The following is a 22,970-nucleotide window of genomic DNA, read 5'->3' on the forward strand; positions in this document are numbered from 1 at the left end:
CTTTATAAGAGGTTACCACAGGTAGTAAATTGATATGAAAAATCTGAGAATTGGAGTTATTTTAGGTTTTGCTTTCAGCTGTTCGTTCTTGTTTTAGCAAGTGGCTTTTTACAGAGTTCAAATAGAAGTGTTATACTGAAAATGGCACCTTCATTTATGGGGAGTGGTCACTGATGGGAGTAAAATGCTGCACTGTCACCTTCAAAAACAAACCAAAGCAGATGAGCACTCTGGTTCTCACTGAGCAAAGTATTTTGGCATGTGCTTGAGTCCCAAGGAAGTCAAATGTGTGCTTAAGTGCTTTCCTCAAACTGGGGCCTCTGCAGGGTCACTCCCCTGCAGCTCAAGTCATCTGCCTGCCAAGCATGACTAGTATTTACTGGGAAGAGGTGGAATGAGGGAATTAAAGCACCTTTGTGTTGCCCACTGATCAAAGTTTTGTTGCAGAGAAGTTTGCAAACTTGGCTAAATCCAGCACTCAGTTGCATTCATGCACACATGCAATCCCATTGAAATCAATCCTCTGGGCAGACGTCACACCCAGGTTCTCTCGAGGCCTCACACTACTTACAGCATAGAAACCACCATTCACTAATTTAAATCACATGTAGCACGCTCACCTAAGGCTCATGGATCTGAAATTTCCCCATGCATCCAAGGCTCTTACTCTCGTTGTCTCTTTGATGCTAACCAAGGGAGTACATTACAATGATTCACTCTCCCTACCCCAGGCACCTGATTAAATTGCAAAGGATCGTGAGCCTAATCCTTAGGACATCCTTGAGGATTTTAGCCTATGTAAGTTTTGTGGCACTGGTCACTCTATAATGTAATTAACCATTTGGGGTGGGAAAACAAATGCTCATCCTATCTTATGCCTTCTGTTTAGCCTTAGAGACCGTAAGGATAAGAATTTCAGCTAAAACTTGGGAATTCTGAAGCCATGAGGCCAGCCTAAGTGTCTGGAATGTTTTCCAGTAATTTATTTTTTCAACAGATGTTTTTTCCCCCTTCAGGAAAAGAGGAAGGGAAAACACAGCATGTTACTAATCATAGGATTTTTTGAAAATATCTGGCAAAGGAAATATCTGTTCTTGAAAGTGACATGCATATTTAATATGTTTGAATGGATTGCCCATTCTGCTACTTTTGACACATTTTCTAGCTGAAAATGTCACAGTTAAGCTGAAGCACTGTTCTTTCCCCAGTTCCCTAGGACCACACAAGTCTTGTACTTATTCTCCCCTTGCTGTGATTCAAAATTAGTCTTTATTACTTCACCCTCTTGCCCTCCAAAAGTGCTCTCTGTAACAGACAGAAGTCTTGGTACCAGATAGGTTGCAAGAGATAAACTGGTGCGTCCACAGGCATCTTGAGTATTAATATTTGCTCCCATCTTCAACAGCAATTTCACTGTATCGACTTGGCGTCCCGAAACAGCATGCATCAAGGGGGTACAACCTTGGGGGGAAATAGATACTAATTAATTAATTAAATAGTTAATAATTCTTTTCCAATCCTTCGTTTGTTAAAGCCATAAGGAGGAGATAGTCTTTTGTTTGCTAAATAAACCACTGGTACATTAAGAAACCTCCTCTTCTACCAACTGTTTAGCAACTGTACCGGAGGCACAAAGGAATTCCTATTCCAGCTAGCTGATCATCCAGTTTTTAAAAAAAATGTGCCTTAATTAACAAAAGGCTTGCCTAGTTAGCGTTTTGGTGGGAAAATTCTTTTTACATTGACAAGCCTTCTATGTGAGTCAGGCCTCAAGTAACAATTTTGAAGCTGATATTCCTCAAAATGCACACAAGCCCAGGCCTGGGAGATGCTCTTCTCCAACTTCAGTTTCACCCTACCTGTGTGTGCCTACAGGGTTTATGAAAATAGGCACCATTCTGAGGGCACAAATCAGCATGCACCTACAGATGATACTGCATGTACGCAATTGCTTCTTTGGAAATTGGCCTTCAGTCTAGAATATTTTGCCTTCTCCCACCTTTGGAAGTTAAGTTCTCTAGTAGTTACTCTATATTAGCTGTCTCCAAGGCTGGAAAGAGCAGAATAAGCAGCATCCAAACTAATACTTGATTTTCCTCAAGAATTTCATCACTGCATTTAAATTGTTTCTTCTCTTTTATGTCTTCTTAATAATTAACTACTGACTAACAGCAAAAAGAAAAGGAGTACTTGTGGCACCTTAGAGACTAACCAATTTATTTGAGCATGAGCTTTCGTGAGCTACAGCTGAAGTGAGCTGTAGCTCACGAAAGCTCATGCTCAAATAAATTGGTTAGTCTCTAAGGTGCCACAAGTCCTCCTTTTCTTTTTGTGAATACAGACTAACACAGCTGTTACTCTGAAACCTGACTAACAGCAATATGCTTTTCTCCAACAGGTGATGGAGTGATTTAAAATGATTAAACTGATACATTGAACACTAGCAACTATAGTTTGAAAAGTGCTGTATATTTGTGCAATTTAAGGGCCTTATTCTCATGTGAGTAGTTTCACTGAACTCTGTGGCACTACTTGGGTGAATAAGTACCATTCAACATGAGAAAGCATTGCAAAATCTGGCCCTACATTTTGTCTTGAAGCAGGTTGTGATGGGTCCCTTCTAGGGTGCCATATGGAACTTGGGTAAAGCTGAGCCCTCTGTTTTACCAGTCTGGGTTCCCTCTCACACTGTGACATTGTGACAAGCTGCAAAGCCCCCCAAGCTTGTGCTCACACCAACATCCATAGGCAGGTGCCACACCCAGCTGCATTCATGAATGCTCTGCCAGCCACTGCATGAACCAACAATAGAAAGGCTCAAGCCAAAATATCTCCAGCTCCCTAGTCTAGGACCCCAGAGCTGTAGCATCCTGCCCTGGTCAAAGCTTGACCAGTATGAATTTATTACACAGTGCACCCTTCCCTCGATGTGAAGAGGACGATGCACAAGCCCTTGTTAACTGAGCTGAGATTTTTCCACAAACACTTCACTCAAAAACATACTGGTTAAGATAAAACTTAAAAAGGGTTTATTAATTATAGAAAGGTAGATTTTAAGTGATTATAACTGATTGCAAACAGATCAAAGCAGATTACCATAAGAAATAAAACAAAACTGCAATCTAAGCCTAATGTACTCGCTAGGATTTGAATCACAATTCAAAGTGTCAAATGTCTCACCCAGTTAGATAGTACAAGCAGGTTAGCTTTTGCATACACAGGCAGGCTTCCTTCTTTCCTGCCTGGGACCAGTATTCCCCCTCTTCCCCACTTTCAGGTGTTGTGTTGTAGGGAGAGTGAGATCCAGTTATGATGATACTTCTCCCTTTTATATCTCTTCCAATTTGCTGGAAAGCTCTTTTGCTGTGACCTGGGTCAAAGAGTTCCCATTGTGTAGGGCTATCTCTGAGAGGTTTCTATTGAACACAGTTCCTGGGGTAATCCTGGTGCTTGTGTGCATTTCCTCAATAAGCCATCAACATTGTTTGGCCTTTTTATTGTTGTACCTGAACGGCTGCTTGTGGGTGTTCTCAACCTCACAACGTGTTTCAGTAGCACATACAGAGCCAAACTTCATAACGTCACATACGATGATAGCACGTACGATCCAATGATATATTAATGTCTCGCAGTTCAAGACTTTTAGAATAATACCTCACAAGGCATACTTCGTATAAAACATATCATCATTATATGACAGTGGTGAATATGGGGGTGCCAGGGTGTCACACAGATGATCTCAGTTACATCAGTGCATGTATATAAGTATCACCAAGTTACTCTGGAATTGAAACGTAATGGTTAGTCTACTGCAGGCAGTTAGACACCCTGCCTTTATTTTTCTGGTTTAGGAGCTGGAAGGTCAAAAGGCTCTCGTCTTGACTTTACTGAGATCCAGGGATAACACAAAGATCCCAATTTCTGAATCCAGATTTTACAACCAGTTTTCAGAAACAGACAGAGATATCTGCAGGGTGGTTTTTGTTTGTTTGTTTCTTTTTAAATGATTGAATCCTGCACTTTTCATGATAATCCTGGGAAAATGCTGTGGTAAAAACTAGACTCTTGACTGAACACAAAATACTTCAAGGGACAAGCTTTCAAAGATCTCTGGTTCATATTCACTTGGAAAATACATGCCTGAAAAGACAACCAAGTAACTGCATGCACTCAGATGGCACCCTGTCAGGCATGGCATGAGAACCTGAATAGAAAAAAATATGCAACTTCAAGCATAAAACAGGTAACTGATTATACATGCAATTACTCTTTTGGCAAGAAACTGCATATGTTACCATTTTATTAATTGTCTGTTTGTACCTGTGCCCTTATTCAGCAAGCACAAATAACTGCTGGTGTCCACTTTTTAAAATTTGGCCAAATGAGTCTTTAAGATGTCCAAAAATATATATAATTTGGATTTGACTAGAATAAATTATTTCTCCATCCTCCCCTGAAATTTCAGCAACTTTCCAGCATTTCTCTTCCTATGACAAACAATATAAATTCATGGCAGACGACTTTGTGTCTCATGTCCACTGTCTGATACATGGGATATTCTTAGTTATATGTAAATGAATAAACTTTGTAAGGAGGAAGAAAATATTATTTTGTGGCCATCCAGGGACATCCAAAATGCATATTCCCAATGGATATCCCCCCCAAAATACCAATTTCCCATTCTATTGCTCATAAAGGGGAGAACTTGATATAATTCTACTTATGATGTTTCACTAATTTTTAAAGTCAATATTAAAAATGGAAAAAAGATGATAGCTCAGTCACATATTGTATTGATTAACTCGTTGGGAACCATCTAAACCCTCTAAGTTTTACCCTCGCTGTCGCAGCATTCTAATATTGAAGGGTCTTCAAGAATCACTGCAGTCAGTGTGTTGACGTCGCCATTAGCAGCTGTTTGGTAAACCACAGTGAGGTCGATTTCTTCTGCTGAATCACCTAGAGACAGATACATTTAAGTAGGTATGTGGGGAAACTCTACAAATGATGAATAGTAAAAATAATGCCATTTATTTTCATGAGGCTGGGTTTCATGAGACGTCTAACCAAAAACAATCCAACCAACATGATGTTGCATTTGGTCATCTGAATCATGTTCTTCAGTATCAACAACCTCCTACAAGTTCTCAGACAGAGTCACTGAGAAGTATGTACAAGCAATCTTCTGAGGGGGCTAGGTTTCTGACTCAACTCATGAAGGCCATATGAATTGCACAGAATAAAGTCTGGAGTGAGAAACACTAAGTTGTAAAAAAAGAAACCCATCAATGAAGTTTTGACAAGTTTCTCAAAAGATTAGCAGCCACGTATATATGTATGATACAGTGTAAGTTAAGGATACAGGTATTTTCAGTTTCTTTATTATCTCACCACAAAACATGAGGTGGAGATTATGAACTTGTTTCCTCTGAAGTATTCTGATCCTCCTCCAGGAAATATAAATGTTTGCAATTTCGATGTTGGTTTTAAAGGCAAATAGTGTTTAAAACAAGGAAGTGTAAACTGGCCGGTGAAGATCAATGAGAATTGTATAGTCCTTATTTTCTCTCTGCATTCTATAGTGCCAGGTGGTAGAAAAACTCTGATTTAAAACTGAAGTAACATATTCCGACAGGTGATCCTGATGACAGTTTGCAAGCTGAAATGGACATTGGGCCGATTTAAAATAAGCTTCTTTGAGGGGTGAAGGTGGGGTGGCTGGTGAAGAAAGCATTGGAGCCATCTCTGTCAGCATGCCATTAGTGCAAAGTTCGCTTGTACAGAGGCTGTGACACTGGCTGTCTCCAGCTGCTTTAAGGCCACTTTGTACCATGGCCATGCAGAGTGGTCTTAGTTTGCTGGAGAATCCAGCCAAGTACACTACTTCTGTAACTCACAGGGATGTGAGACTTAGTTGTTTGTAAAGCACCTTGAGATTCTTAGATAGAAGGCACTATAGAAATCCAGAGTATTATTTACTCTATTGCAACACTCTGCACTATTTAACTGTACTTAAAAATGAAAGAATAAAAAGTATGGATTACACAATCTAATACTGAAGAGTGAAATCCTGTTTGCTCCAAAACTTTACTTTACAGATTACCACTAGTGATGTAAAGTTACACTGGAAGGTAACCACAAGCAGGGCTTTGCACATATTAATATTTTCAAATAATCAAACCATTCGTTTGTTATATCATAAGTAACCAGCTATTGTCGTCAAACACAAATATTTTGCTTCCAGGGTTCTCCTGATTGTGCTCCATATGTCATTTTATTCTAGCAGCTGGATTTTTAATTCTGTTTCAGAAAGGCTGGTAAATAGAGTCTACTCTTACCAGAGTGAATGATTAGTCACTACTTTGCCTATAACTGCATTTGGATTTCATGCAACCATAAGTCCTGTTTATATATTACTGCCATGCATAGATTAGAGTCCTCAAAGGGTTGTGTGCCTGTCAAGGGAAGAGTAAAAAGCAAAAAAAACCAATCATGGGTTGACTAGAGAAATGATCTAATTTAGCCAAATTCAATCCTTCAGAAAAAAGTACTTTTTAAATTTATCGTCAACAGCAACTCATAGAGAAGGCAAACAAAAAGGCCTCTATGGTTACTCAGGGATGACAGCTTGGTCAGAGGAAAAACCCAGGAGTCTCATTTCAGAGGAGGTTACACTAGTTTCATTAACAGTTACAGAAGACCAAGTGCAAAGCAGTTGTTTATTAGCAATAGTTGAGTTCTTCTTCAACTACAATGAACTTCACCAGTCAAAACAGGTGAAAGTGTCTTTTCATCTAATTTACTCCTTCATTTCTGGGAATCTTATTTGTTTTCATGGTGGGATTCTTTTGGATTTTATCTATAATTTCACCAGTGGCCCTTATTCTAAAAGGCAGCTTAGTCCCACTAGACAGAGGTTGCAGTCTCTATGACATCTATTATTGAATTATGAGCACACTCTTCTGAGCCTTCTGTACCAGTGATGAGGAAAAATGATGTCCAAGTAAATTTCAATAACAGTGAAAACAAAGTAAAAAAATTCATGTTTTAATACAGTATTTCTAGACCTATATAAGCTTAAAACTAAAAAGACTCCTAATTCATCATACCAAGATGAGATTTTCAAGTGTGTTGTAATCCAAAAGTGTAGCGACACAGTTGAAAGTCTCTGAATCTGTGACATTCTCACTCCACTCCCAGAAATAGTTAAAAAAGATCAGCTATCTGTACAAGAGAAAAAGTAAATGATGGATGAGCATAGTGTCTCTCTATCTCACTCACACACACACACACACACACCCATTCATTTTGGTGAGAATGCGACCTGTTATCTGAATAAATAAAAATATGATTAACTCCCAGATTATAATATGTTACATTTTCTAGGTTAGGCATGAGTGTCTAACATGGCATATTAGTATGTGCTTTATTCTTGCCAGCAAGTTAAAGAAGTATGGGCTGGATGAATGGACTATAAGGTGGATAGAAAGTTGGCTAGATTGTCGGGCTCAAAGGGTAGTGATCAATGGCTCCATGTCTAGTTGGCAGCCGGTATCAAGTGGAGTGCCCCAAGGGTCGGTTCTGGGGCCGCTTTTGTTCAATATCTTCATTAATGATCTGGAGGATGGTATGGATTGCATCCTCAGCAAGTTTGCAGATGACACTAAACTGGGAGGAGAGGTAGATACGCTGGAGGGTAGGGATAGGATACAGAGGGACCTAGACAAATTGGAGGATTGGGCCAAAAGAAATCTGATGAGGTTCAACAAGGACAAGTGTAGAGTCCTGCACTTAGGACGGAAGAACCCCATGCACTGCTACAGACTAGGGACCGAATGGCTCGGCAGCAGTTCTGCAGAAAAGGACCTAGGGGTTACAGTGGACGAGAAGCTGGATATGAATCAAGAGTGTGCCCTTGTTGCCAAGAAGGCCAATGGCATTTTGGGATGTATACGTAGGGGCATTACCAGCAGATCGAGGGACATGATCATTCTCCTCTATTCAACATTGGTGAGGCCTCATCTGAAGTACTGTGTCCAGTTTTGGGCCCCACACTACAAGAAGGATATGGAAAAATTGGAAAGAGTCCAGCGGAGGGCAACAAAAATGATTAGGGGACTGGAACACATGACTTATGAGGAGAGGCTGAGGGAACTGGGATTGTTTAGTCTGCGGAAGAGAAGAATGAGGGGGGATTTGATAGCTGCTTTCAACTACCTGAAAGGGGGTTCCAAAGAGGATGGATCTAGACTGTTCTCAGTGGTAGCTGATGACAGAACAAGGAGTAATGGTCTCAAGTTGCAGTGGGGGAGGTTTAGGTTGGATATTTGGAAAAACTTTTTCACTAGGAGGGTGGTGAAACACTGGAATGGGTTACCTAGGGAGGTGGTGGAATCTCCTTCCTTAGATATTTTTAAGGTCAGGCTTGAGAAAGCCCTGGCTGGGATGATTTAGTTGGGGATTGGTCCTTCTTTGAGCAGGGGGTTGGACTAGATGACCTCCTGAGGTCCCTTCCAACCCTGATATTCTATGAGTCTATGATTTATATACACAAACAAGTTATTTGCATGCCCACATAGCCAATAGGTGCCTATCTGTCCATGTGCAGGTGCAAATACCTTATTTGTGTATTCACACTGAATATTTGCAAATGAGTTGAAGGGTACATGTGCGATTGCTTGGTCCTAACTTTGAAAATCCCACCCCGATATCTTTTTCTGGTGAAAAACCTAGCTTCCCCTCAGCCACCTGCCAAATCTACACTGCACGACATGGTGCAAGCATCAGTTGGAGCCTGAAGTTGTGAAGAGTATTCCCAGTTTACATACAATGTTGCATATATGTTGCTTATAGGGCAAATTACTAGAATACTTCCAAGGTGTGAGCATGTAACTCGTTTCATCAGCAAAAACAACACCGTTTAAGTAACGTGCCAACGAGTCCATTTTAAGTCTTTTTTTAGGAAAGGAGTAGTTTATGAGCAAAACTGCTTCATGATAAAGCTAAATTAAAAAGCTAAATAAGTGAGTTCCTCACTGAAGGTTATTTCACTTAAGACTGACATGAATTCATCTGACCCTTCTGTCATTTTGGTAACTTCTTTTCTTCTCCCATTATCTCTGGTCTTCAGCCTGTATGCATGAAAGAGGGAGAATGAGAACAGACTGGCTAGACTATATAATGCATGTGATATTGCCCGATTTGAGGGCTGTAAAACAGCCATGGTTCTTTCTTGAACTCAGACTCAGATTTCAAGGCGACAAGGAACCATCATGAGCCTGACCTCCTAAACACTGCACAGATCTTCACCTACCCATTCCTGTAATAGACCTATAACCTCTGGCTGAGTTACTGAAGTCCTCAAATATTGAGTTAAAGTCTTAAATTTACAGAAAATCCACCATTTACCCTAGTTCAAACCAGCAAGTGCTCATGCCCCATGCTGCAGAGGAAGAAAAAAAACTGCCAGGGTCTCTGCCATTCTGACCTGGGGAAAATTTCTTCTTGACCCCAGATATGGTGATCAGTTGCATCCTGAGCACTTCAGCCAGATCCACCAACCAGACACCTGCGAAAGAATTCTCAGTAGTAACTCAGAGCCCTCCCCATCTTCAGACATTGGAGATATTTGCTAAGAGCAGTTGTTGATGGACAATATGCCATTGTGGGCAATCTCATCGTACCATCGTCTCCAGAAACTTGTAAAGCTCAGTCTCTGCACCTGTCCCGGTGTGAGTTAATCTTTCTTAAACATAGGAGACCAGAATTGCACACAGTATTCCCGATGAGATTTCACCAGCGCCTCATATAATGATAATAATACTTCTATATCTCTACTGGAAGTACCTTGCCAGATGCATCCTAGTGTTGCATTAGCCTTTTTCACAGTCACATCACATTGGCAACTCATAGTAATCCTGTCATTGACCAATAAATCCAGGTCTTTCTCCTTTTCAGTCACTTCCAACTGATACATCCCCAGTTTATAGCAAAAATTCTTGTTGTTGATTCCTTGTACCTGCAGGGATCAGGTGTCACTGTCCCTGTGGCAGCTTCTTCAGCCCTACTCCTATGAACCTGCTCTCTCATTCCCCAGCTGGGAGTGCTGCAGCTGTCCCCAGGCAAGAGCCATTCAACAGCATGGTGCCCTCACAGTATTAACCGGTGGTGTCTTCTCTCCCCGGCCAGGTCCTCAGCCTTCCCTGCACCTTGTGCCTGCAGGGTTCAGGTGTCATTCACCCTGCGGCCATGCAGGGAGCCCTCTGCAGCTCCGCTGTCATGGCCCTGCTCCCTCATTCATCAGCTAGGAGTATGGGCAAGAAAAGTTCAGCAGGGGATGATCTTCCCAATAGCCGGGAGTTTGTCCTCCTCCTTGCAGCCCTGGCAGAGGTCTCTGTTCTGCTGGGCCAGGACCGTAGCCTCCCCTCACCTTGTGCCTGGGTATCTTGGGCCCCTTGGCCATGCAGGGAGCCCCCTGCAGCCCTGCCCTAACTCTAACTCCAGCCCTATCCCCCTTATCTTCTAGCACCTATAAAAATATAGTTAAAAATTGAAACAAAATCTTAATAAAAATCTATATTAATTGTCAAAATTGCAAAAAAACCAACCCCAAACCCAGCTTCCCCCCAAATTCTACCAACCCTACTTATAATGTAATAAATTAGGCTAGGTAACACTTTATGTCTTCACAGTACAACACCCCTCAAAGCCTCGCAACACCTCTGTGAAGTAAGGGGGCACTAAGGCAAAGGGGGCCAGGACATTTATGCCTAGAAAGGACTACAGTATGGGTCCAGAGAAACCAGGTTGTTTGCCCAAGCCCACAGATGGCATTAGTTCCAATGCTAATGAAAAATAAGCATGTCCTCCACTGGCCATGAGTAATTCTTACAGACAAATTATATCTTTGAGCATTTCAGAGGCTTTACTGGGTGCCTATTAAAGAGCCACATGGGGTATATTTCCTAGTAGTCAGAGTTTCTTTCACTTCAACTAATCTGCTTTTGAAAGTGTACTAGATCTAATTATTATTACCCAAACTTCTGACATATCTAAGTAATCTTTCATGCGACACAGTGAATGGCAATTTCATTTTGCACGTTAGCAAAATTGCTGGGAAATGAAGATGAGCATTTATGAATCTCTAGCATTCAGATGTTAAATTGGACTGTGAACGTATTTTCAATTTTAATCTCCTTCTTCAGTGCTCAGTAGCATCAATATGTCTCAGGCTGTTTCAGAATTTCCTTTGCAGTCCCCTATCATTTATCAACACAATGATTAAGGATGTTTCTGTATTTTCTTTATTATCTCATACTGAGTTTTTAAATAAACATTAAAAGGGTGTAAGCCTGAGAGCGAACTGCTTTTACAATAGCAAAAAAGTGCATGTGAACATGTCTTTCTGAACCGGCTCTGAAACACAGTTCAAATATTAAATAAAAATATTATATACAGTACAAACTCATCCCCTTAATGTAGTCTATTTTTATTAACATAGAAGTTAATAATAAGATAAAGTTCAGCTCAAACTTCCTCTCTCCTTCTCAGGTTCCTCCATCCAGCCTGTGTAGCTCCCACCTAGACCTTCTCTGTCTAGAAAGCCCCTACCCCCACTTCCCTTATATCTTGGTAGGGTAAGGAGCCATCTTTCTCAGTAAGTCAACAGAACTCTCCTACCCTTTCTCCACAGGCTCACACCTATTATGGTGTGATGTTTTAGGTAAATGCTGCTGGCCTGTTACAGTCTGCTCTTTAAGGGTATGTCTACACTGCATCTGGGAATGAGCCTCCCAGACTAGGTAGACAGACTCACGCTAGCAAGGCTTGAGCTAGCACGCTAAAAATAGCAGTGTGGATATTGAGGTTTGGAGTCTCAAGCCCACCTGACTCCTTAGGCTCCAGAACCCGAGCTCCAGCCAGAGTCACAATATCCACACTGCTATTTTTGGTGCGCTAGCTCAAGCCAAACCAGTGTAAGTCTCGCTACCTGGGCTGGGAGGCTTGCTCCCAACAGCCACATAGACATACCCCTGGCACAACAAAGTAGCCGCTTCAGTTATGCAATAGATCTCAGGCCTGATGCTCAGTTACACTACCTGAGTGACATGAGCTGACCATCTACCTTAAGGCCCATTAGTGTAACTGAGGGTCAGGCCCTTAGTTCTTTAGAGTGAAATTTGTCAGGCCACTGAACTACAATGTGAACAAAGGAAGGTGACAGAAAAGTGAGTTTAAGTAACGTGAATGGGAAGAGTTCGCCAACAGAAAGGGAATCTAAGTTAAGGGTGGCACGGCCCTATGTACATAATTTTCTGTGCTAACATAATTACATTTGAAAATTCTTTGTAGGATAAAAAAGACCAAGCAGCTGTAAAGAAGTCTGTTCAAACCATTTACTAATATACAAACAAACAATTATTATTATTTCCTGGATGGATACGCGATAAAATGTCTTCAAAATATTTAAAAATTATTTGACGTACAAGACCAATCCATGATCCTATGTGGTCTCAGCTCCCATTAGCTCCACATTATAATTTCCCATCCAGCATAATTCCGCACACATGACTTTCTCTCCCTTGGAAACAATCATCATTCTTACTTTTAAAACTTGGCTACCATGGAGACTGAATCAACCCTCACCCTGAGAAAAGTTAGTCTGTCACACTCAAGGCCAATGCTTATAGTCTTGGTAGATTTAGAAAGCTGACATGAACTCTGCCTCTAAAAATACAGACCCTCCCATTCCATTACTGTTAAATTGAGACTGAAGCACGCTGTTTTCCTTTCAGTTAGTCTCTTAAATTGCACATTTTAAACAACTTACAAATAAAAATAGATAATTTTACTTTAAAATCCAGTTAGTAGTGGAAGAGGAATGCTCCGGAGGTGGTAAGTAGATATTGAGCCTTTGACCTGTAGGTCACAGCTTTCAAGATAGCTGGGATCAGAAGTGACTAAGAGCCATTACTGTCTGATGGTTGCTCGGCAGCCTACCAGTATGTGAAATAATGGCAGTGGTTTCAGTTCAATGTCCAATAATAGACAGTTTCCACATTACGCAAACCACTATCACAACTGGTAATCTCGGCAAAGAGGCTAAGACTTGATTGTATCATGGATATTAGTTCTAATCTCTTACTCCAAGAAGAGTATCCGCTGTATGAAGTTTGAAGCAAATTGGCAGGGCAGAGAGGTGACGCTTATGTTGCTGGTACCACTGCTGTACGTATTCTGCAGCTAGATGGGGAATTCCATCTTGAGTACTGTCACTGGGAGTCCTTCACAGTTATAAATGGTTGGAAACCCTACAGGGGTGGGAAAGGGAAGAAAATGATGGAATAAAGGAGCAGGATCAATTTTTTGGGTGGGGATAACTAATGAAATTGGGGTATTTGTAGCCTGGGTGCCCACCTGGGATTTTAAAATGGCATACACTTTGCATATGCAAGCTTTATGCAAAAATCCTCAGGCTTTATACAATGTAGGCAGGCCTACTCTTGGCAGAGACATGAAGTGATCCATCTAGAAAAGGAAGCCAAATTCTCCAGTCCTTGACATGTGAGGCACTTACCCTCCCACAGCGCAATAAAATGAAATCAATAGAACATTAATATTTAAGTAACAGCAGGTGCACTTTCCCACATAAGAAAAACAAACAAACAAACCTTCCTAGTCACAATAACCTACCTTACCCTCCCAATCCCCATAGCAACATCATAGCAACCTCCTTCCCACCCCAGGAGAGCCAGAGAAATATTCAGTGACTCTCTCTGCCCTTTTCCCCCCTCCAAAAAAACATTGACTCTACTGCTGTCAGTGGCATAGGGCTCTTTATAAGATTTACATAGCCCAAAGCTAGCACAAGACATGGGGATAAGTGGGGAATCCTTAACCAATAACAGGAATGACTAAATGAGCATATTATGTATTCCTAACTGCACCGAAGCCATAATATATCATTTGACACACATTTTAATTAATGCTAATTCCATTGATTTGATTTCAGAGAGGATGGCTTAAACAAGATCTGTGTGTTTTGACATACCTCTAATCTCCTATACCTCCATTGCAACTTGCCAAACTTTTGCATCACAAACAAGTTGAACTATACTGACAGACTGAGAAATTGTGTCAAAAAGGGGACTAATACAGCAGTCAGGTAACATATCACCCCTTTAATCTCCTTTTGTAAGTTGTTTACAGTACCAACTTGTGGATTTTTATTGTACGATTGGGGTCACATCCTCAGCTGGAGTAAACAGACTGTGATGGCACGACACCAATTTATCCCAGCAGGAGAGCAGGTCCTCTGCATTCAAGTGTGTTTACCTAACTTAATTTGCTTTCTCACTATGCTGTTAAAAACACCAATAAATGCTACATTTGTTTCATCTAAGCTGACTGTTAGACTGTTTTATCTGGGAAATTACTGTCTGGCACTGCTGAATGGAAGCTGTCACTCGTCTTCTGGGAAGCGAAAAGGTGCATATGGGTCAAGGAGAAGCCTGTAATGTGGCTATACATAGCAGTGCCACAGAAAGATCTGCAGGTAACATTGTGGGCAAAGAGCCAAATGATGTATGGGTTCAAAATGCTGTCACAATAACAAATCTGGGTTTAGGGTTTTTTTTAAAACACTTCTAGTGCATCTTTAATGTTCAGGAAAGATGAATGTTCAAAGTTGACATCTCTGTTTAGCATTTCTGAAATACATAGTAGTGTTCCACAAGGATATAATTTCTTTCAAGACATTAAATACTAGAAATTTGGTCTCAAAGGAAGTGTATAAAATACATACAATGTGATCTTAATGTCGTGTTTTACAAGGAATATGTTATATGTGCATGCGATCTTTTTGTTAGACTAGACTTTAGTTCTTAATATCCACATAGAATTTCTGGAGCTAAATGTATATGATCATACTGACAAGACGACATTTATACATTATTAATTATTATTATTAGTGATTGCAAAACAGGAAATCAAGGTGTTACATGTTCAGTGTTGTGAAGAATTCTTTTTGCGGATACAGACTAACACGGCTACTACTCTGAAACCTGTATTTTTATTATTTGCTTTCCCCACCATCAATAAGATGCTGCTTGGTCTCCTCATAAAGACCACCAGTGTCTGGCAGATAGTGAAGTATGTCATATCAGGCTCACTTCCCAGCAGTTCAGCATGAACAACAGTGCTTAGCAACAAGCGTCCATCTCCTCCAGCCCTTTGATGCTTGAAGTAATGGGACATGCTTTCCTTTCTGGTTGTATTGTGATAACCTGTTTCATGAATTTCACTGTATTTTCCACTGAATGCATCCGATGAAGTGAGCTGTAGCTCACGAAAGCTTATGCTTTAATAAATTTGTTAGTCTCTAAGGTGCCACAAGTACTCCTGTTCTTTTTGCGGATACAGACTAATATGGCTGCTACTCTGAAACCTGTTTCATGAATGTTAGTATTCTATTCGGCCCTCCAGCAACAGCCTATTAATACTCAAGTAACAGCATGTAGTGTATGAATACAGAATTCAGCAATCACTTCATTCTCTTATTTTATGGATTTGATTATTTAAAACATTCTTGTGCTATTCAGACCTGTGAGTTAGCAATGTAAGAAAGAACAACTTATTAATGTAGAGACCAATTGTATGGATTCAGAAAAATTTGGACCTCGTCTCTTGATACATTTGGATAAAGAATGCTAAGATAGCTCAAATAATACCTCTGCGCTTTCCCTGTCCGTCTTCCTGCCACCTCTCCCCCAAACCCCTTCTTTCCTTCCTTTTTTCCCCTTTTTTTGTATTATTGTTACCACCACCCTAACATGTTATGTCTGTGTAACATTTTCCGATTTTATATTGACTGGTCTCGCAACTTTGACAAGCTGCATAATTTTATTGATATCTTGTGAAATGTGGGGCCACATAATGTGGTAACATATACAAGTTGTGAGCCAGTTGTTAATTTTTTTGTATTTTTATTGATTGTTTCTTTATGAAGATAAATAAAGCCACACACCAACAAAACCATCACTGGTGGTGCCAGAGTAGGGACATAATTTCAATCCATAAAGATAAAATTCTTGTTGCAGAGAGTCCTGAAACTACATGTTGTTCTTTGGGAATGTCATTTTGAAAGTGAATTATACCTAGAAGACAGGAGTGCAATATGTGATTCTCTGCTCCATCAGAGAAACCCCCAAAGTCCTGGACCTAAACATGATGTTTATTCACCATCACATTGTTTATGCAATTTCTGTGTTCAGTCTTTTCCCCCCCTCTCCCAAGTCTCTGTTTTTCTTCTTTAGACTAGAAGCTCTTTGGGACTGCTGCGCACTCGCTTGTACCGTACCTAGAGCAATGGGTACTGATCTTGGTTGGTTAATGGTGCTGCCATAATACAAATAAATATTAATAAGCATTACTATCTGAGGGAAAGACAGCAGGATTTTCAAAGCCCAAATATTTTGTGCCTAAACCAGTAGTTACATGCAACAATATGACAGGTTTCAGAGTAACAGCCGTGTTAGTCTGTATTCGCAAAAACAAAAAGGAGTACGTGTGGCACCTTAGAGACTAACCAATTTATTTGAGCATAAGCTTTCGTGAGCTACAGCTCACATACATCAGTATGCACCCGATGAAGTGAGCTGTAGCTCACGAAAGCTTAGGCTCAAATAAATTGGTTAGTCTCTATGGTGCCACAAGTCCTCCTTTTCTTTTTGCAACAATATGTCATTTTGATACAATTTAACAGAGTGTACTTTAAACAGACTATCAGGTTCTTTTTGGTTGATGGCCCCACTGGCCCATCACCAGGTAGTGCCCCCTTCATCCCACATGGATGACCCAGAGATCATTTTAGGAACTGCAGGAGCTTAAACAACACTTAACCTAGTGTTCACAGACTTTTAATAGGACACTTTCCCTCCCATGCTTGGTAAATAAACTGGAAATCTCAGTCTATTTCAGTGTTATCCCTGGCTCCTCCTCAATTTCCTTCCCTCCCCCACCCCAGGTGTTTTATCTTCTCTCCTCTGCATGCTCTTGGACTAGCTTAGTATCCATCCACCCTGGGGGCACCGCCAACAGGGGGTAGAATCATAGACGATTAGGGTTGGAAGAGACCTCAGGAGGTCATCTAGTCCAACCCCCTGCTCAAAGTAGGACCAACACCAACTAAATCATCCCAGGTACCAGGTGACCAGAAAGAGGAGGTAGCATACTTTACAGAGGACATGGGATGAAGAATAGAAAGTGTGTGTGAGAGAAGTATTTGTCAGCAGGAACCTGAAGACAGCAGTTGAGTATCTAGTTCAAAAAAGAACTAGATACGTTCATGGAAGATAGGTCCATCAATGACTATTACCCAGGATTGGCAGGGATGGTGTCCCTAGCCTCTGTTTGTCAGAAGCTGGGAATGGGAAACAGAGGATGGATCACTTGATGATTACGTGTTCTGTTCATTCGCTCTGGGGCACTTGGCATTGGTCACTGTTGGAAGACAGGATACTGGACTACATGGACCTTTTTGGTCTGACCAGTATGGCCGTTCTTATGAGAGCTGTAGATCAAGCACTAGGTCCTGATAGCTGTCCAGAGGTAGAACTGGACCACGAGAAGCAGCCCCGAAAGGCTGACTGATACAGCCATGAACCAGCATAGAACAAGCTTGAGAACAGAAGAGCAGCTTATAGAGTAGGCTGCTGTGCAACCCCCTCGTGGAGCTGGGAGAGAGCCTGGAGAGCTACAGTTGTGACAGGAGAGCTGGGTTCTGGGCAAAGGCAGCCCAGCCCATGGGTGCTAGGGGGCATAGTAAATTCAAATAAACAAACTTCCCAAGTTGTGAGGAACCCAGGCACTAGTGGCTATGGAAAGAATAACCTGAGTATCTACTGCTCTTGCCTTCAAGACTGTAGCTTACTGGATATGCCACGAAGGGCTCGTCTACACTTAAAAAGCTACAGTGGCACAATGACTGAAGCTGTAGTACTTTAGTGTAGATGCTACCTATGCTGATGGGAGGGGTTCTCCCGTCAGCGTAGGTAACTCACCTCCCTGACAGGCAGTAGCTAGGTCAACAGAATAATTCTTCCATCAGCCCAGTTCTGTCTACACAGGGACAGCTTAACAGTGCTGCTCCGGGGTGTGGATTTTTCACACTCCTGAGCAATGTAGTTAAACCGACCTAATTTTCTATCACAGACCAGGCTTACCCCTGTGAAAGGGAGTGGTGTCCCACAATGACATGCTGCAGGGAGAGAAGGGTGCCATTACACTAGCATTGGCGTGGCTGTCTGGTGTTAATTCCTTAAACAATGGGCTGTGCGTTCAAGGCAAGTTGCATGGGCCCTTGTATAATGGACGGTTACACAATCCTAGTAGGTTGCGACTCCATGGGTAACCACTTGTGTTCGAATTCAGCTTTGGATACTGACACTGGCTGGTTTCTTGACATGTGGAGTACCTAGGTGTGTTATCACTGTTTTGGGGTAGCCTCTGAGACCTTGTCCACTTGGTTCCCAAGAACTCAGCTCAATTCCAAACTCATCTCTGAGGTTTCTTTATTGGCATACAATCAAACTACATTTGAACTGGTCAGGCTCAGGTATAGGAGGTGCATATAGGGTGTACCAGACATCCAAAGTTACACAGCAAACCTCTTCCTTTATATACATTTATACATTACATTGCCTCACATCTTTTGGGACTGGCTTGGTTATTTTGTAGGACCCAATCCCTGTACCAAATGCTCTGTCCATGCTCTGTGTCACTACATCCCATATTCTTCATAGAAATATTGTTATGATATAAATATGGCATAACTAAGATATGTTTTATGCAAGTTAGGTCATGTAAGTTATCATTGGAAAGATTATGTTTTACTGAATATGATTATCCTATTTGTATACATGTATCATTTCTGTATCTGAAGTTAGGAATATTAAGTATGTAACAATTATAACTGTGGTTACACCTGGGAAACGACCGCCAGACAGTATGCAATCAGCCTGGATGACCCATTAGGATAGACAATAGGTTTATGAAGATGCTGATCTCTCGCCTTCATGGAGTTCCTTCCCGTGGTTGTTACAAATAAACCTTGTCTCATAGTGGCTTTAACACTGTAAGGCCATGTGATAATGTCACCTAGTACAGAGTACCACCTTGGACACTGCTGGTATTTTTCCACTGGAGACAAAGGATTCCCGCGTTATGTAAATTCTACTTAAGGCTGGGAAGTAAGTCAATCAGGACTCTTCTCCATTACCTCCCCACCCAAGAAGGAAAACTGCTGAAAGTACCTGAAGAAACAAAGGAACTAAGCTGGGGAAAGGCAAGGGCTGAGTCCAGGCTGAGACAGGGTCTAGCCTGTGAAGAGAAATAACTGGAACTCTAAGCTGCAGAAACTCTGCAACCTGCCTAAAACAGCATTTAGGGTGAGAAATTACTAAATTGTTTCTTTAGTGAATTAAGCTTAGGTTGCGTGTTTTGTTTTATTTGCTATCCCTTACAATCACTTAAAATTTACCTTTTGTAGTTAATAAACTTGTTTTTGTTTATTCAAATACCCAGTTTGTACAATTCATATCTGGGAGGACCAGACGACAAAAAGCTGTGCATATCTTCCTCCACATTGAGGGAGGGGCAAATTTTTATCAGCGTGCATGGTACAGATCTTTCTATACAGTGTAAGACAATATTATTTTGGGTTTACACCCCAAAGGAGGTGTGCATGTGAGTGCTGGTTAAATGCCCGAGCTGAATCCTCCCACACAGAGCTGATTTCAGTCTGTCTGCTATGCGTGTGCCAGGAAAGGCTTGAGGGTCTCGCACAGTAAGGACAGGGGGAGGAAGCCCAGGCTGGTGGAATGCGTGGGCTCAGTGGAATCCCAGCACATCAGGTGGACACCCAGACAGGGGGTCCAACCCATCACATGCACGCCTTACTCTTTATCTCATTTTACATTCCAGGTTTGTCTTATTCATTATTAGTGGTCCCCTAGGTGTTCCCCTTATTTTAGCTAGTACCAACATTCTGTTTCCAGCCTGCTGATTTATTTACCTCCCTAATCATCTCCCTCAAGAAATGAAGCCCCAGCCATGCCCAATTACTTATGTCAAGCCAGGCCTATATTCCACTGCTTTTCTTTTTTTTTTATATTAGCATTTGTTTCATTTGCATTACATTCCTGTCTTTCTGGGCTTTCTTTTTGAAGTTCACTACCCAGGGACAGATTCCCGAGACCGGTAGCTGTAATCATTTGAACCACCATTGATACTTGTCTCAAAGTACAAACCAGGCAGTGCAAGCTCACCTCCTTCAGTATAGTCCAACAGGGTGTAATCCCACATTATAAGATTCCCTGCCTTTAAAGCATCCTTCTGTAATTTGCTTTCATTATAGGATAAAAAACCAGTACAAAATATATAAAAAAATCTTTCCATTTATTACCACAAGAGATTTGGGTGTGAAACAGAACATAGGACAATTAAAATAGCATTCCCTGGGTCTGTACCAGAAGTGGTCCTCTTTAGCCACCACATAAAACTTATCACCAGCATAGGCAGTTTTTACTTTATCAACCTTCCAGCATCTCAACTGTACTGTGAAATTTGGAGACTGTTCCCCTAGAGTGAATCCACATGCCAGCAACTCTGTTTGTAAGACAATACACCTGCACATGCAAGTGTCCTCCAGGTGCAAACAGCAGTACAAACCTGGGTCTTTCCAGACCTTGCATTGTCTTACAACAGTATTTGAGAAGGGAAAACAAACTTCTTCCACATTTCAGAGTAGCAGCTGTGTTAGTCTGTATCCGCAAAAAGAAAAGGAGGACTTGTGGCACCTTAGAGACTAACAAATTTATTTGAGCATAAGCTTTCGTGAGCTACAGCTCACTTCATCAGATGCATGCAGTGGAAAATACAGTGGGGAGATTTATATACACAGAGAACATGAAACAATGGGTGTTACCATACACACTGTAACAAGGGTGATCAGGTAAGGTAAGCTATTACCTGCAGAAGAGTTGGGGGGGGGGAACCTTTTGTAGTGATAATCAAGCTGTTCTATCTTCCACATTGTACGTGTTACAGTGATTTCACATTTAACTTCATGGTATTGGCCCCTTGTTAATTTTCTTATCCTGCACCAACTCGTGTCACCTCTTGTGCCAAATTTTTAGCTTTTCTGTCGGGTTAAAAGAGCACGTTTTCTTGCTCCTTATATTTTAAGGCTGCTTTTACTTTGTATAGCACAGTGGCTCTCAACCTGTTTATCATTGTGAGCCTCAGGCTGAGAACCACTGCACTCCCCACACACAATCCCTCCACAATCCCTTATGCCTAGTGCCACCACCCAGAGCGGCGCCAGGAGCAGAGCTCTGGGTGCTGGGTTGGGCAGCAGAGACCCAGACCACTGCCTGGGACCGGGCAGCTGATCCCTGGGCCCTGCAGCAGGGCCAGACACCAGACCCCGACATGGAGCTGGGTGGCCAGAATGCGGGACACCCCTCCCTTGTGCAGGGCTGGATCCGGACCCTGCAGCACGGGGCCAGGCAGCTGGAGTCCGGGACCCCGTGGTACAGGGCCAGGTGGCAAGAAGCCAGACCCTGGGACCCTGAGGTGTGGGGCTGGACAGGGGGACTGGACCTAGACCCTACAGTGCAGGGCCAGGTGGCCATACACGGGACTGCCTTGTGGCCGGACTGGCTGACCGACAGCAGCTAGAGCCCGGAACCCCGCCATGCAGGGCCAGGCAGCGTGACCTGGACAGCTAGCAGCTGGACCAGGACCCCGCAGCTCAGGGCCAGGCAGCCAGATCCCAGGACCCCGGGGCCCGCAGCTGGACCTGGACCTCCCACCCCCAACAATGGGCTGGGTAGCTGGAACCGACCCCTGGAGCTGAACCCTACCTAAAACCTGGGAGTGCTGCAGTACCCCAGCAAAACTCTAAATCCCAGCGTGCCCCCCCGCCCAACCTACCCACAGACCCACTCTCTCCTGCCCCCTGAAGTACTCACCAGCCCCCTGCTGGGAGCAGCACTTCTGCAGGCTGCCATTCTCTCTCCCCTCCCTCAGACAGCCCCTCCCCTGCCAGACCAGCAAATTTTTTTTTTTTAAAAGCACACGTGGCCCACAGGCTGAGAACTGCTGATATAGCTGTATTGCCCACATACTACATGTGATGTTATTATTAGCACACCTATTAAAGAGGTGTTTTGTTAAATTTTGTGGTCGCTTGCTATGTTGTAAACAATTTAGTAAGAGAGACCAAATAAATCTTTTAATTTTGCTTGGCTTAGCCTTGTCAGCTGAACCTTTGAACTTTCTTCTTTTTTAAAATGGTTTTTGCACACCTGACATTTTCCTTTTGTAAATTGCAAATTGTAAGCAAAGACCATTTAATTTTTTTACTTTTTTAAACTGCAATTTTTATATTTAAGCTTTGAACAAGTTTTTTTTTTTAAAAAAAAAACCAAGAAGTGAGAACTTTTTGGCTTGGGCCCTGATAACTGCACTGTTTTGTTTTACTGCTGTCTCTAACGCCCTTGTTTTAATTCTGTGGTTCAGCTAGCTGAAGCTTTAGTAAGCTGATTGCGACACTGAAATTTGTGACAGGCAGTATTTTTTTTTTTAAAACTTACTAGGTATTCCCTTCCCACCCCTTGTTTTTGCTTGTAGTTACTTTTTTACACAACTGTATCCAAGTTACACCCCCCTAGTATATTCAGAAGCAGTTAATCCATATTGGAAATTTCAGTGGCATTCAAAGGATCTCTGCTGTGCTCTTCCAAGCAGTCCCCCCATCCCCATAACACTCTCTGGAGTTCCTTTTGCACCTGGTCCCAAACTCCCCCTAATACTTCAATGAGGAGTCCAGAGTGTCCACCCTTAGATTTAACCCACTTCTCCAGCATGGTACCCACTTGTTCATATTTAAACCCTTCCAGTGCCATTCC

The 22,970-nt window shown here is 42.0% G+C and overlaps 1 protein-coding gene across 4 annotated transcripts in view; it reads right to left on the reverse strand.

Annotated features, from left to right (window-relative positions):
• The window catches only part of ANKRD55 (ankyrin repeat domain 55), a 72,442-nt gene that overhangs the window by 43,778 nt on the left and 5,694 nt on the right, over positions 1 to 22,970 (reverse strand). For 3 of the 4 annotated variants that reach the window (XM_037903188.2, XM_043546924.1, XM_043546923.1), the window contains exons 2-3: positions 4,837 to 4,959; positions 1,331 to 1,461 (exon numbers count right to left, since the gene is read on the reverse strand). In XM_037903188.2, coding sequence (XP_037759116.1) covers positions 1,331 to 1,461; positions 4,837 to 4,959 — 254 coding nt within the window. Of the gene's footprint in view, positions 1 to 1,330; positions 1,462 to 4,836; positions 4,960 to 7,109; positions 7,218 to 22,970 lie in introns of those variants that run through there. The other variant, XM_043546925.1, reaches the window with a different exon arrangement.

Source organism: Chelonia mydas, chromosome 5, assembly GCF_015237465.2.
Source record: "Chelonia mydas isolate rCheMyd1 chromosome 5, rCheMyd1.pri.v2, whole genome shotgun sequence".
NCBI classification, from domain to species: domain Eukaryota; kingdom Metazoa; phylum Chordata; order Testudines; family Cheloniidae; genus Chelonia; species Chelonia mydas.